General features: G+C 46.0%; 1 protein-coding gene across 6 annotated transcripts in view; it reads left to right on the top strand.

The window, feature by feature from the left end:
• Positions 1 to 12,959, top strand: part of RAPGEF6 (Rap guanine nucleotide exchange factor 6) — a 117,822-nt gene extending 104,863 nt beyond the window's left edge. For 4 of the 6 annotated variants that reach the window (XM_065691026.1, XM_065691024.1, XM_065691025.1 and 1 more), the window contains 4 exons: positions 911 to 1,136; positions 2,909 to 3,420; positions 7,027 to 7,338; positions 8,902 to 12,959. In XM_065691026.1, coding sequence (XP_065547098.1) covers positions 911 to 1,136; positions 2,909 to 3,420; positions 7,027 to 7,338; positions 8,902 to 8,927 — 1,076 coding nt within the window. In that variant the 3' untranslated portion in view covers positions 8,928 to 12,959. The remainder of the gene's footprint in view (positions 1 to 910; positions 1,137 to 2,908; positions 3,421 to 7,026; positions 7,339 to 8,901) is intronic. The other 2 variants (XM_065691029.1, XM_065691027.1) reach the window with 1 other exon arrangement.
• Positions 12,960 to 14,725: the final 1,766 nt, after the last annotated feature.

Genomic DNA, 14,725 nt, shown 5'->3' with positions numbered 1-14,725 from the left:
ATTCTCTGAGGTCATAAAAAAGCAAGTTTTCCATACTAAGGGCTTCTTCTGAAGTGGTCTGGAGGCAGGTGTCCCATCTGGTATTACTTTAGTTACACCAGCAGAAGTGTCTACAGTGTATGTAGCCAGAGCCCATGGAAGTCCCCATTGTAGTAGTCTCTTATGTTCACTCCAAGTACTAGGAAGAGGAGGTGATGGATATATGGGGCTATAACATTATTTGTGTTTGAAAGAAGTTATTTGAGGGTAAGGCTAAGCCAAACAGACAAAATGCATTAGATATTTTGCTCTCAAGCTGGTGAGGTCTCCAGCTGATTCCCCTCTGCAGGAGCAGTGCTGGTGTCTGATCCAGCTCCTGCCAAAGCTGTATTTCCTGCTTTTGCTTCCTTCTCTGTTAATTTTGGAACAGGTAATAAACCCTAAACGGACCATATGGCTAACCCCTGAGTGCTAATAGCTGCCTTTTACCTTAGTCAGCGTCTCCTCATCCACTGCCAAAATCTTTTTTGAGTCACACGTAGCAGTAGAGCAGAGGGATAGTGGGAAATACACTGCATTTGTACTAGAGAGCTACAGGAAAGCATGGGCGAGACCCGATCTGTCCGCTCACTATTCATGCTGCAGCTGTCAATCCTGGCTGTATAGGTTTAACCTTCTGCTCTGGAGAGTAGTGGAGTTTGCAGGGAGGTTATTGGAGTCACTGGACTCAAAGTTGTTAAATCAGTGCTAGATGCTGATAGATGCTAAGGGGTTTAGTACCCTAAAAACTTCAGTGGACTGACGGTATGCAAACAGGGTTTCATTCGTTTTTCTTCTAAATATCCTTGCTGCAATGTGTGTGTCAGTGTTCCATTGTCATACCTAGCGAATTTGAATTGCTCTTTGACCAAGACATTCTCCTCTTCTCCAGGCTATGCCCTCATACCTTCCACTAAATCTGATAACTTCTCAGACTCCAGCCACAGTGAGATTTCATCCCGGTCCAGCATCGTGAGCAACTGCTCAGTGGATTCCATGTCAGCAGCGCTGCAAGATGAGAGGAGTTTGTCCCAGTCTCTCATTGTGGTGGATTCAGGAGGGCCGGAGAGGAAAGAGCATCCTCAGCCTCTGACTGATTACAGCCAGCCATGCCCTGGGTAAGATGCAACTGGTTATGATTGGGCTTGATGTCCTCTGGTGTCAAAAGGGGTAACAAAGGATTGGTGAGGACACAGTTGTTCACTCCGCTGTTGTTATTAAGCTCTGCTCTATATCGGAAGAGCCTGTTTTCCCAAGAGACTTATGGTATTACTCTGGTAGACAACAGCTTGTTCCCATTGGTGGGATCAGATGGACATACCGTGCAGGAGACTGCAAATGTGTTTAAAACTAGGATGCTACTTAACAACTGAGTGTGGTAATGAGAGACAGCAGAACAGGATATTATCAGTGCTTTCTGAGTCAGCCGTGCCAATCACTTAACATACTTAATGTGATTTTTAAGGAGTTTTCTTACTATCATTTGTCGCTCAGGCAGGCTGGAAGCTTCCTACCACTGAATCCTCAGAGTTTCCACACAAAAGGTCTTATTACTTTAGTGCAATGAGCCATTGTCCTGAGATGACACTTTAAACTGGAAGGTTTTGGTTTTGTATTATTAGATGTTAGCCCTTGATCCTTAAGGTCTAATATGTGGGAGTCTTCTTGAGATAGCCTCTTCTGCCCTCAGATGTTGTGGATTCAAGTAAATGAGAGATGCTCCTTTCGTTTCTCTTTTTTACAGCTCGTCTCTAAGGCTCTATGAGGTTTTTATGATTGAACTCTATAAAGCTGTGTAACTGATTAGAATATACCGGTATTCTGTGATCTCTCGCCTGTAAAAAAGCTTATTAGTGTGTGTTTGCTGAGGTGCTGCAGCTCTTAAGAAATTCATGATTTGATTTCTTTCACTGGGGTAAAATGGGAATTTAAAGATGTGCTTCATAATTCTTCTATCCAAAAGGCCTAACACGTGCTGAGAGTTCAGTCAGAGCAGGAGCAGTGCACTGAGGAAATGCCCCTTGGAACTGGCTGGGAGAAGAAGAAAGCTGGTTTTAGGCTAGAACTTAACAGAACAGAAAAGCAAGGAAGGAAAAGAAGTTGTTTGCACATATCTAAGATTAATACTCCTTGATTTCTCAATGTGTCAGTAAACTGCTGAGGGATAGTGTTGCATGTTAAGGTTGGGCTGCCCATGCATTTGTTAACGTAACCAGGAATAAGAACTTGAATAATGTCTACCAATTGTAACTTCTAAATGCACGCAAACCTGGCTTGATTTTATCCCCCTTAATCATGCACCACCAGTGATTAGAGCCTGCAGCAGCCGTTCGGTTAAACATGGAGTTTTGTCCTTTGGTTTCCAGAATCTGTCACTCCAGATTGTTTCCACAACTGTTATTTCTGCCCAATATTTCCAAATGTCCTTGAAATACAAATACCTCCACTGTGTCCAAACAACGCCATGATGCTGCCAGCGAAGGGGTGGGGTTTTATGCTAAGTATTTATTTTGGGTTTAGGTTATAAATGCAAAGAAAAAGGTGGTTGGAGCCTGAAACCGAGAGGTAATTACTCCTCTGCTTTCCATCAAGCACTGTCTTGCTGTAGCTGATAAAGGAAAGCTTCTGTGGACCAGATTTCTATGGAGCTGGGGCCATGCCTGTAAACGCCTGTTGCAGACTTGTTATTCCCTTGGGAATAACTTCCCTGCTGCCGTGTGCAGTAATGAGTCAGGAATAACCGTGTCTCTTTGTCAGTGCTCCTGTGTGCCTTGACCTTGCTGCTTACCTGTTCTAAAACTGGAGTTGGTTTTAAACCCAGGTGCTTGTTTCTGTGTACATCAGGTTTATTTGAACAGTGTTTTTCCTGACTTGTGTTGTTCAATTGTAGCTGGTCCATCACCAGGCCTGCTCTCATCAGAGGGATGGCTTTCACATCCTCCATGAGCAACGAGGAGATCTCCCACGAGCACATCACGGTGGAGGCAGCAGATAGCGGCCGGGGAAGCTGGACTTCGTGCTCAAGTAGTTCTCATGACAACTTCCAGAATATCCCGAACCAGAAGAGCTGGGATCTCCTCAATTCTTACCGTCACACGCAGCTGGACGGACCCATAGCTGAAGTCGATCCCACAAACTGTTACTCCGAGGAGGCTTACTTGTATTCGGAAGCCTTTTCCAAAACCAACAGGCAGTCGAAAGCCAGCGTGGAGCTGGATCAGTCTCGGCAGAGCTGGGCCTCGTCCAGCTCACTCTCAGACACCTACGAAACAAACTATGGGACAATTAAGCGGAGGGGGCTGGAGAACTCTACAGCCGAGCAGGCGGAGGTTTTGGACTCTAAACCAGGCGCGGATACAACTTACAAAACAGTGACTTCGAGTACAGAGAAAGGCCTGATAGGTAAGTGAGATAGCAGCTTATGGAAGCTTCTACATCTGGTTTTCATTTTGATATGAAGTTAAGAGATGACATCAGCAGGTCTGGGGGCTGGATGGCATGTTAAATTCAGCTTTACATGTGGTTTGAATCAGAACACTACGCAGACACTGTGTTTTCAAGCCGCCTTCTTTTGCATTAGGAAAATGGCAATACTAAACCAGCCCACTTCCCAGTCACTTTATGGGTCTGCAGGAGAAGTGTCTGCATGAAAATGTCAGGCAGTTCCTCTCTGTAGTACAGCCCCTTTGGTTTTTGGGTGATTTTGGAAACGCTCATCACTGTAGATGGTCCTCTGAGAAGGAGCAACAGGCATGGCCTCTTGTAGTCAATATAATACAGGCTGTCCATGAACCTGAGAGGGAAGAGCGTGACTGCTGAGGGGTATAGAGCTCTCCCACCTCTTTGGAGCTGGAGCACCTTTCATCCATAGGGCTTTTGTCTCTGGAAGCTCAAGGGCAAAGCAGACTCCCTGCCTATCTTTGCTGTGTTAAACTGTCATTTATTTGGTTATACAGCTGCAGTTTGGCTACATATGAAAGGAGAAAAACATATAAAATGCTTTTTCAAAGATGCATAGCTCTACCGAGATGTCTTTTCCTGTCCTAGTGAGTTTAGCAGCCAAAACTAAAAGAACTGGGTTAGGAACAAGATAAAACGTGGAGAGCAAAGCTTTCTAGACTGTAAGTCAAAGGTGCAGCTGAAATGCAATTTAATTACTGACTAGATTGCTAGAGGGGTTTATGTTATCAAAGGTAATTGCCTAAATAAGCATCGCACGTAGGGTGGAGGTTTTGGGTTGCATTCCTTCTCCTTGGCTTTGGAGAAGAAAGGCAGCAACCTTAGAGTTCCAACCCTAACCATTCTGTGAGCATGGTGGAGCCTTGCTTTGCTCACAGCTCGCTCCCGTGCATGTGCTCTACCCTTGCAGGCTCTCAGGAGCCTCTGAGCTGTTTCAGGAGGCGATGTTGGCTATTCAGTACATGCTATCTTTGCTCAGAGCTCTTCCCCTCCTTTTTAGTGCTGTTTAGACACTGCACCATACAGCTTGCCGCCTTTGTGCAGTCCAGCACGCTGGTAAGAAACACTCAGCGCCATGCTTCAGTAGAGCTTGCATGTGTCTGCTTAAGCAAAGATCTAATATGGGTGGATATAATCTCTGGTTTGCAAATGCAAACCTGTTAGCGTCATCCAATATGCCAGAGGCATTTCACGTTATTTCACCATTTGCTTACTCGCTACAAACAGCTTGTTGCCAGTCTGTAGTGACTGCACGAGTTCAGAATAAACAAAACAAGAACCTTCAGCTCGTCTGCTTAATGAGAGCTGGTGTTGAAAAGTCCCCCAAAAGAGCTGGCACAGGCTGTCCTGCCTCAAACCTTGAAAACGGAGCTGGAAAGGCAGCTGCCCACATACCAGGGGCAGAATGTGGGCTTGGCAGAAGCAGTAAATGCATTGGCTTTGTGACTTTACACGCATCTCCGCCCTCTGCAGCATCGAACGTGTCTTGCAGCAACCTTTGCTTTAGCAGCAGAGGAGGTGTGGAGTGGTGATGTGGTGATGTGCCATTGCTCTGCCTCCGAAGGAAAAAGCTTTTCCATTTCTTTTACCTATAGCAGGCACCAAAATTTGTCTTTTAGTTATGTTTCCCTTAACCACTGTGTACAATTTCACCTTAGTTTCTTTACAAAGTGAGTATTGGAGTAATCAGTTGCTTGCAAAGCGGGTTTCCTTGTGCAAGGGTTTTGTGACCTCCTAAGGCTCTGGGTGGGTGACAACTTAAGGATGCTTTAATGCTGCAGGCAGTGAAAGCTTTTAGGATGTTTTGATTGAGTTTGTGAAATGTTATGAATTGGAACTTTACAAAAGGGCATGTTGTTCCTGCTTTTCTTCTTACAGTAGGCTAGATGTTGGCTCTAGGAAGCCTGAAGCTTTCTCCTTCAGAGGGGAATATACCAGCCCTGGTCAGCTCTCCTGCAAAACCAATGCAGACAGGAGGTGGGGGTTTGCTCAGAGGACCTAGCGCTTTGAGGAAAAGAAAGCCTCCGTCGCTTCCCTGCTTTCTCATAGGGGCCCAGTTAAATGTTAGTTAAATGAAAATGATTCTTATAAACGAGCAGAGTAAATCTCTGCCTGTACCCATGTGTATCTGCTAAAAAACAACCTGTGTGAATTCCTATCCTGTTTTACTGTAAGCCCAAGCATGAACTGAGGTGATCATGTGTGAACCAGCTCTTGTTCCTGATACCACCACCCAGAATCTCCCACATCCACAATGCAATAAGAAATACTCCTTTATTTTAATCCTTTCACATTAAATAATGGAGCTGTCATCACAACGCACTGTTTAAAATGCATCAGCAAGAAGAGCGCAAATTCACCCAACTCGTAGATGTTTAACATGATCCCAGCTTTGAAACTCTCCTGTCGCAATGTGTACATGGAAAAGCCCAATTTAACATGCACAAGAGCCCCAGACCTGGGGGCAGGCGGGAGGGAAGGGAACTTCATGAAGTTAAGTTTTGGGTTGAGAGCCTGGGTGACCTGAGCTGTTGATGCACGGGGCAGGAAGGTAAATGATGAATTATGTGGCATAGACATTGCATATAAATATTATCGAGTGTAGGCATTTCGTGGCCGCAGCCTTTCCAAAGGCTTTTGTTTCCATGGCTGTTCCTGGTTATTTCTCACTTACAAACAGGGAATATAGTTTAAGATACAGGTTTCAAAGTGAACAAAACAAAAAAGTGAGGACATGATAAGCCATTATTTTCTATTGGAAAATGTGAAATAATGAATATACAGTTTGCCTCATGGGTACAGTTCTGTGTGATAAGGCCAGGCTCAATGTGGCTCTGAGCAACCTGATCTAGTTGAAGGTGTCCCTGCTTATTACAGGGCGGCTGGACTAGGTGACCTTTGAAGGTCCCTTCCAACCCAAACCATTCTATGATGATACTACGTTTTTTCTTCCTGTAGCGCTGCAGATTGCTTGGTTTAATGTCTTACTACACATTAGTTGGCACAATGATATTTTATTATAACGAATTTCTGTTCATCACCCTTTCGGGTGTTGCAGTGGATGGTGTTGGAAGTCAACCAGCAGTTCTTGCTGTTACTCACACACTATGCAAAGTAACTTTGGGCTGGTGACCTGAATTTCGTTAGTTTCCTGGCCTGTCACAGAGTGGCTGCAGGCTCAGCCGGCAGCATCGCCGTGCTGGCTCTCCATCCATACCGGGAGCTCATAGCATCCCACTGGAAAGCAGTGCCACAGGAGTAGGGACTTTAATGAGCACTGTAATTGCAAGCTGAATGTAGAGGTTACCGTGCAGTTTGCATTCAATTGGCACCATGGCTGCTGAGTTTGTGGGTTTTCTTGCCACTCTGGCTTCTTAAACAGAAAACATAAATGAAAGCATAAGTATCTGCTGTCGTTATAACCAGTGTTTCTGCATTTGCATTTTGTTATCAGTTTCTGTTTTGCCATTGTAACATTTCATGATTTTTTAACGTTTTGTTTCCTTTGTTTTCTTCTTTAACATTTCCATTGCTTATTTCTTGTGCCAGTGTACTGTGTCACCTCACCTAAGAAGGACGATAGGTATAGGGAGCCACCGCCCACCCCTCCGGGATATATGGGGATATCTTTAGCGGACATAAAGGAAGGATCGCCCCATCACCCACACCTAAAACCTCCAGACTATAGTGTGGCAGTGCAGAGGTCAAAGATGCTGCACAGTGACCTCTCTAGACTTTCATCAGCTCCTCTCGGTAGTGAACCGGTGGCCTGTATTGCATCGAAGATGCCTCAGTGGCATAGTCGGCAGCCGTCCAACCCCAAACTAGCAGATATGACTGACGCAGATAGTGAAGAGGATGGTATGTGCAACACTTGGCTCGGTAGATGTTAACTGAACTGCTGTGGGAATCTGTGCAACGATGGTCTGGGCTTTCTCTGGGTCATTCTTGGAGATTAAGACTTGGTTAATCTCTACCTATACAAATACATTTGTATGGCTGTATGCACATGCATATATGTCTGCATGTATATACACGTCTAGAAAAGAAAAAGAATGCCTTCTCTTTAGGAAAAGCATGTTGACACCAAACACTCTAAATTACCTATAAATGTATATATGTAAATATACGTATGAGCTCTCCCAAAGCACAACTGAGACACTTAAGAGCATGTAGATGCTATTTTGTCTTCTTTAAAACCTGTCCCCTCTCAGTGGTGATGCTCACTCTAAGGGACACTGTCAGGCTATAAATTATACATGAGAAAGCTCCAGCCTCTCTGGCTTGATTAACTGATGTCCCCTGGTTTAGGGGGATGATCTAAAATGGGTATTTTTGGATTTGGTGGGTTGTTGTATGACTCTTGTTTCCCATTTGTATTCCCATGTGCTCCTGTTAAACTGTTTGTTCCTCGACAGACATCCCTGGAGGTTGAGTTGAAAAATATTGATCAAAGTAACAGTGAATTTCTGTTCTTCCAAAAAGTGGGTTTGATAAAACCTGGCTTCTCAGCCCAGCGTGGCCTGACAGTATCTCTTCCAGTCACATTTGTCATGATCTTGTTTGAAGCAACAGCCAACGCTGTGAGCACAGCACGTATGGGGTGACCAAAACGCAAGAGATTCTTCTGCAAAACACTGCTCTTATATTGTGTCAGAACATCAAGTCAGGGGAATTTCTATTCAATTGTTTTATGTCCTGATTTGCTTTTAATCCCTGTGCACTGATGTGATCTCTCTGTACCCCTTGCTACTGAACTCATTTTTTATTAGAACGCTGTGGTTTCCATCCGTTTCAGTCGGGTTTCAAATGAGCCTGGATTTAGATTAAAACAATTTCTGATGCAAAATGATCCTATCTTGGCCCTTCAAAATATGTAAACAGTGTTTAACATATATATTAGTACTTCAGACTTCTGGTGAAACGTGAAGTTGTCCAACATGAATTCAGTTGTGGTGTTCAGTGTTTTTGATGTAAAAATAAAGACGTAATTGCTTCAAACATCTCAGTCCCAAATTTTCTAAACTAAATTTAACCATACACTTTTAGAGACACCTATTTTTACAGTGCTTGGTTAATTTTCTTTGGGATACAAAGCTCTGTGCATGAGGGGAAGTAAATTTACTGGCTTTTCTCCCAAATCTGTAGCTTTTGGCATCTTGGGAGCTGCATGCTAATAATTTTTCTGCTCTGCAATACATCGTTATTGTATGACTGTTATCAAATCCTCAAGGGGTCTGGGGTATTAATGGCAATACTGAATATGTAGTGGTCAGTGATTAAGCCAGTGAAAACATCATGTTGAAGTAGTGAAGTCTTCACTGAATCGCTGTAATCAAATAGTGGGGTATTGGTCTGTACCCTCGGTGTCTGAGGCAAGGGACTGATGGACTAACTGACTCTTTTTCTCCTCTTGTTTTGCAGAAGATGAACAAGTATCAGCAGTGTAACCATTGGGCTATTTCTTTAAACCACAACACAAGGAATGTGGGGAGAAGGACCACATGATTCTGTTAGCCAACGCTAACAACTTGCTGCTACTAACCTCAGACGTTGCGTTTGCCTCTGTCACGGACAAGATGGAACGGGTTGGATCACATCTTTACCTTACTTCAGTCCACCACCGCCTAAGAAAGCTATTTCTGCCTGTGAAATAGCAAACCGTTTTCAAGGAGTGTTCTGACTGCCTGGATGCTGACCTCAGTATCCAGAGATGGACCAGGCTTCATGCATTTGGGAGGACCAGTTGTCACCACCATTTGACACTTGGAAGCATTCTTCTGTATGATACCATGTAATCCGTGGGTAGTTTTCCATCGTCGTTAATTTTCTACATGACCATTATTAAGTCCAAGAGTGTTATTTTATGAACTTTAAAAAGAAAGAATTTATCAAAACGTCAGCAAAAGCGAAGGACATTGCTGAAGTATCTGAAAATAATTTATTAATTTAAAGTCTTCTTTTGATGGGAATTTCCTTTATTCGTGTTGGGAGCGCTCTGGTTGGCTAATGTAAATGTTTGGTCAGAGTGATAGTGAAGTAGCTACACAAACCGTTGGGCTCTCAAACACAGGAAACAGGGAACAGAACGTTATCAGGTGCAGAAATAGGTGGGTTTTAGAGTGGGTTTAGATTCAGTCTACGTGGAGCACAAAGCCCTGCAGAGCGGCACCGTCTGCTGCTCCCTCCTACCCAGACGCAGCAAAGACCCTTCTCCTTGGAAGTCTGTTTGGAAGCGTTTTAGCTGGCAGCCAACTAAGGCAGGAGCTGCTCTCCTCCCCTGTTAAGTAACAGTTTGAAACGTGGAGGCTGAGGCTGGCAGGGAGCCCTCAGGGGAGTTTGAAGCTTCACCAGGCTCTGCCCTGCAGAGTTCCACATGCAAAGCCTGTTGCTAGAAACCAAGACTTGAGCCGTGTGTTGTGGGTTTTGGGATCATCCCACGCGTCCTGGCCCTCTACCAGAGCTGCACAGGATTTAGGTGCAAAGGTTATCTTTAAAAGGCATTCTAAATCGCCCTCATTTCATAGTAAAATCACTGCAACTGGATATTCAGTGACGTAATGCTTATGTAAGGGTATAATGTGGTTTATGATGGGTTAAAAACCTCTGTTGTTTTCATCTGGGAAATACAGATGGTCTCAAAATACGCTGTTTTAAATCCGAGGTTAAAGTCCTGGTGCTGTTGATGTCAATGACAGCTTTGGCTTCCAGCCAGCCACTATTCACACGTGATCCTGGTGTTTGACCACGGTCAGCTGAATGGCTTGTTTGATTTTGCTTAGCCAGCCAGAGCCCAGAGGGGTAAAACTGGAAATACCTGCAGGTTCTTCCTTTCTTTCTTTCTTTCTTCCTTCTAGCACACGATGCCCCATTCTAGTGTTAAAATTGGACATGAATGTGTGAATATGTATTTAAAACATTTACTTGTAAATCTTTGTTGTGATGTTTACAGCCTAAGCTAGGAAGATGATGTTTGTCATTTTTACAGTGCCTCAAAAATGATTTCTATATCCATAGTTGTGAAGAGCTTTAAGGTTTGTTTTCTCTTTTCCTGTGTGTGTGCAGGGGGTGCAGGGGAATGCGATGTTCTCTGAGAATGACACAAGTACCAAAAACAACCCAAAGCCTTCGATGTGCTCTCCCCATCGCAGCCTGGGACTGATGGGGCCGGGGGAATGGGTATGACCCGGCCTGTGCCCGTGTTCATAGTGATGCCAGGGTCAGTGTTACCGTGTGGCTGGAGCTCACCCGCATTGACTGGAGTTTGGGAGGTGTTAAATCAACAGTGATGCTGAGGAAGGGGTGCCTCGTTCCGAACTAATTGGTTGGCACAAGTAACTGAGGGGCAAATGGTTGAAAACAATGTAGTAAACCCCAGGTGAGGCGCAACAATAACCACATTTTGCTTTTTTGAGGCCTTAATGAACACAACGAACCTGCATAGGCCTTACTGAATGAAGATTCATGTCAGCGTGAAAGCACTGCAGGGCACAGCGCATGCAACGTTGATAATGTAACTGTTAAATTGGTCTTTTCCCGGGATGTAAACCCAAGTCTGAGCAATCCCACTGTCAGCTCTAGTTTCTTGTTAACTCCTACATGGGGTGCACAACAGTTCTTTGTCAGGAAATGGTCTGCGTTGTGCCGGGTGAATTGAATCACACGGTTCCTGTGCTCTCGGGTGTTGAGCTGTAGTTTATTTCAGCCTGTTGAACAAAAGTAGAAGGGATGAGGGGTTGTTACTGAAGCGACTTCCTCCTTCCCTCCAAGCCCATAGCGCTGTCCCTGAGGATACGGTCCAGCTCCTCTAGGAGCAGGGCTGGGCTCTGCAGAAAGAGCCATGGAATCAATGCCCACCAACACATGGTGTTTGCACATCAGCAGCGTCCGCCTGCTCTGCGGGGCTCGTCAGGACACTGGCGAGTGTTTCAAGTGAGTGAAAGCCTTGCTATAATCCTGTTTTCCTATCTCCAATACAGCTGGTGTAAATAAGTCACGTTTAACCCATGGACAAACGAGCTCCTCCTGCTTCCCCTCCCCGCACCGTGTGGTTTGCCCCCCCGCCACCAGGTCCATGTTGGGAGCTTTTGTTTCGTTCTTAACTAAACCGATCACATTGATCGGGGCCGGTAGCCAAATGTAGTGTGTCTGGTGTGGATTTGAAGAGATGCTATCCCTTTTTCAGTCGTTCAGGTGGATGTGGGATGGGGTTGGTACCTGTTGTGCACTGCTTTACCGGTGTCTTCTGCATCCCTGATCCCAGACTTGGTACCTCTGCCGGGTTCCTCTAACCCGGGCTCTGATTTGGATGAGCAGTTAAAACGCCCCGTGTCCCGTTCTTCCACTGCCCTCGGCTTGCTCACGTTCTGCTGTTGACTTTCAGGTGAAAGAGGCGTTTTCAGGTATTTGGGGTTTAACCGTGCAGTATTTCGTTATGCTTGCTCAATCTGAAACTTCCAAGTAATTCCTTGGAAATTCCGTGCGCTTGTGTAAAATCTCATTGGCCTCTCCGCTTGCAGAAAGGGGGAAATGAGATGATGGAGCTTCTGTGTGCTGGTTTCACCTCCAAGCACAGCAGGTACTGGAAAGGTGATGTCCGCAGATGCTGCAGCACGCATTGGTGCAGCGTGGACGAGCAGGAGAGAGTGGGTGTTGGCTGATGACGGGCAGCGTGTCACTTTCCTGGCTCTTCCTTGCCTTGAATCCCATAAGGAGTTCCACAGGTGAGTGGTGCTTCACCGGCAGCTGGTCAGAGCCCATTGCTTGGGATGGGGCACACGATGCGCTGAGGGCTGCAAGCACCCACCGGAGGCACAGGACATTCGAGTTCCCCAAGGGGTGGATCTGTCCGTGCTACCGCTTGGGTGCAAAACCTCTTCCACCATCTCCCACGTCATTTCATGCAGGCAGCAGTGGAAATAGGAACCTGTCGTTTAAGTTGGTATCAAACATCAGAATTCATTTTGATTTCAAGGATAAGCTTAGCACTGCCTTTGCAGAAAAACAAGGAAAAAGGGATACTCTCTCTTTAGAAAAGCTTTACACATTATATTTTAGGACGCTTGTGTAGAGGGTAATCTACCTTGAATTCCCCACCCAGCTTTTGCTTCTGTTGTGCTTTCTCTTGTTTTTTCTCTTTATTTTTGATATACCTGGAATGCAGTTGAGCTTGGTATTAATTAAATTCTAAATATGTGAGCATATTGGCAAAACTGCACAGATGTAATGATATTCCAATAGCAATTGTACTGCACAAGTCAGTGATTGTAAAGTATTCTGTAACAAGCAATGTTTGTCTCCTATTTTTTGATACCTCTTACACTTATGTCTTTTAGAAAGACAGTGCCTCTGTATGCTTTTTGTATTTTTACTGAGTGATTGTAAATATTTGTTATATTTTTGGTTAAGAGAATGTTTAAAAGTACTGTTTATTATCCAATCTATTAATATGTTGGAATCAATAAACAACCTACATATAGCAATTGCTTTCAGCGGAGCTTTTCCGGCAGCCGTCGGACAACGGGAGCTGGGCAGAGCCTGGTGGGAAGGTCGCTCATCCGGGGCTTGGTGTGGAGCAGCCAGTGAGCAGTGTGACTGGATGAGGTGCTGATCAGGACAGAGAAGGGCAACGGAGGTGATGGAGGGGCTGGATCACAAGTGTGATGGGAAATGGCTGAAGTACCTGCGGGGGTTCAGTCCGGAGAAGAAAAGGCTCAGGGGGGACCTTATTGGTACTTTAAAGGTCTTTTCCAGCCCAGGTGATTCTATGACAAGGGGTAACGGGTTCAAACTGAAGCAGGGGAAGTTTAGATTGGCTCTAAGGAGGAAATTCTTTCCTGTGAGGGTGGTGAGGCACTGGAATGGGTTGCCCAGGGAGGTTGTGAGTGCTCCATCCCTGGCAGTGTTCAAGGCCAGGTTGGATGAAGCCTTGTGTGGGATGGTTTAGTGTGAGGTGTCCCTCCCATGGCAAGGGGGTTGGAACTGGATGATCTTGAGGTCCTTTCCAACCTTAACTATTCTGTGATTCTGTGATCCTGTGTTTGTCCTTACAGTGAGCGGGGCTGGGTCTCCCCCATCCCACCTTGCACCATGGGGGGGACAGCTGTGAGAGCATCTCATGCACACCCATGGGTGGTGCATCCCTGATAGTGTCTGAGCTGCCACCGTGCAGGGAAGAGGTGCTGGCCGCAGCTGCAGCAGTGCCTGGCTGGGCTCCAAAACCGTTGTCAGAGCAGGAGCTGCCCAGGCTTTGCGTGAGTTTGGTGTTTGTCTGCTCTGCTGGGGTGCTGGGCACAGGGGAAGGCAGCAGGGAGCCTGGGGCACCATTCACTCTAGGTTTGGGTAGCGCTCTCGGCACCAGGAGGGGAGCGAGGAAGGAGCCATCTCTGTGGCCTTCGGAGCCTGTAAAACCCGCAGGTGCTTGTTCTTTGCTGCGCCAGTGCAAGTGGCGTTTTCTCCTCTCCCTGTACAGCCCCTTTCCCTGCCTTGTACATGGGGATGCAGCTGGATGCGCTGCCAGGTCAGATGAGGGATGAGCTTCATCTCCTTCACCCCTTGTTTCCCCCTGTTTTGTTCTCGGGGATCTTCGATTTCAGGCAGTTTCTGGGTGTTTTTCTTAAATACTTAACCTGAAAATGACCGTTCTCCTAGAAAAAGGAGCATTAAAAGGAGCTGCCACAAGAGGGCAGCATTGGCCATGGTTTTACCAGCGCCCTTGCAACCCGCCTGTGCAGAGCCTGGAGCAGGCTGGTCCCTGCGGTGCTCAGCCGGGGCCCAGCAACCTGCAGGTAACAGCGAGGACATCTCTGGTTTGCCCATAGCTCTCCTGTGCCCTTTGGCTATGGATGTGTGGGGACAACGCAGCTCCTGAAGCCATGAGGTGCAGGAGGATGCGGGGTCACAGCGGTCCCTTTGCAGTTAGGGCTTCCCAAGCCTGCCCAAGTGCTCGTTCCAGATTTCCTCCTTGCTGGTCTGCATGATTTTCATCCATAATGTTTATCACACCCGATAGGAGCCATGCCCTTCTGTGCACTCTGTTCTATGGTTCTATGATCCCCATCTGTCTCCAGGCCCTTTTGTGGGGTTGAGAAGCTTTTCTTCCTCCAGGTCTGGAAGGAAAAGCATCTCCTGGAGCTGCACAAAAACCATCGCCCAGCCTTGCTTCAGGAGGAGCACTTGGACCCTGGGGTGTTTTCACTGTGAGCATTGAGGCTGTTGGGTTGCCCAGGGAGGTTGTGAGTGCTCCATC

Source organism: Lathamus discolor, chromosome 10, assembly GCF_037157495.1.
Source record: "Lathamus discolor isolate bLatDis1 chromosome 10, bLatDis1.hap1, whole genome shotgun sequence".
NCBI classification, from domain to species: domain Eukaryota; kingdom Metazoa; phylum Chordata; class Aves; order Psittaciformes; family Psittacidae; genus Lathamus; species Lathamus discolor.
This window is presented reverse-complemented; position numbering and strand designations above follow the sequence as displayed.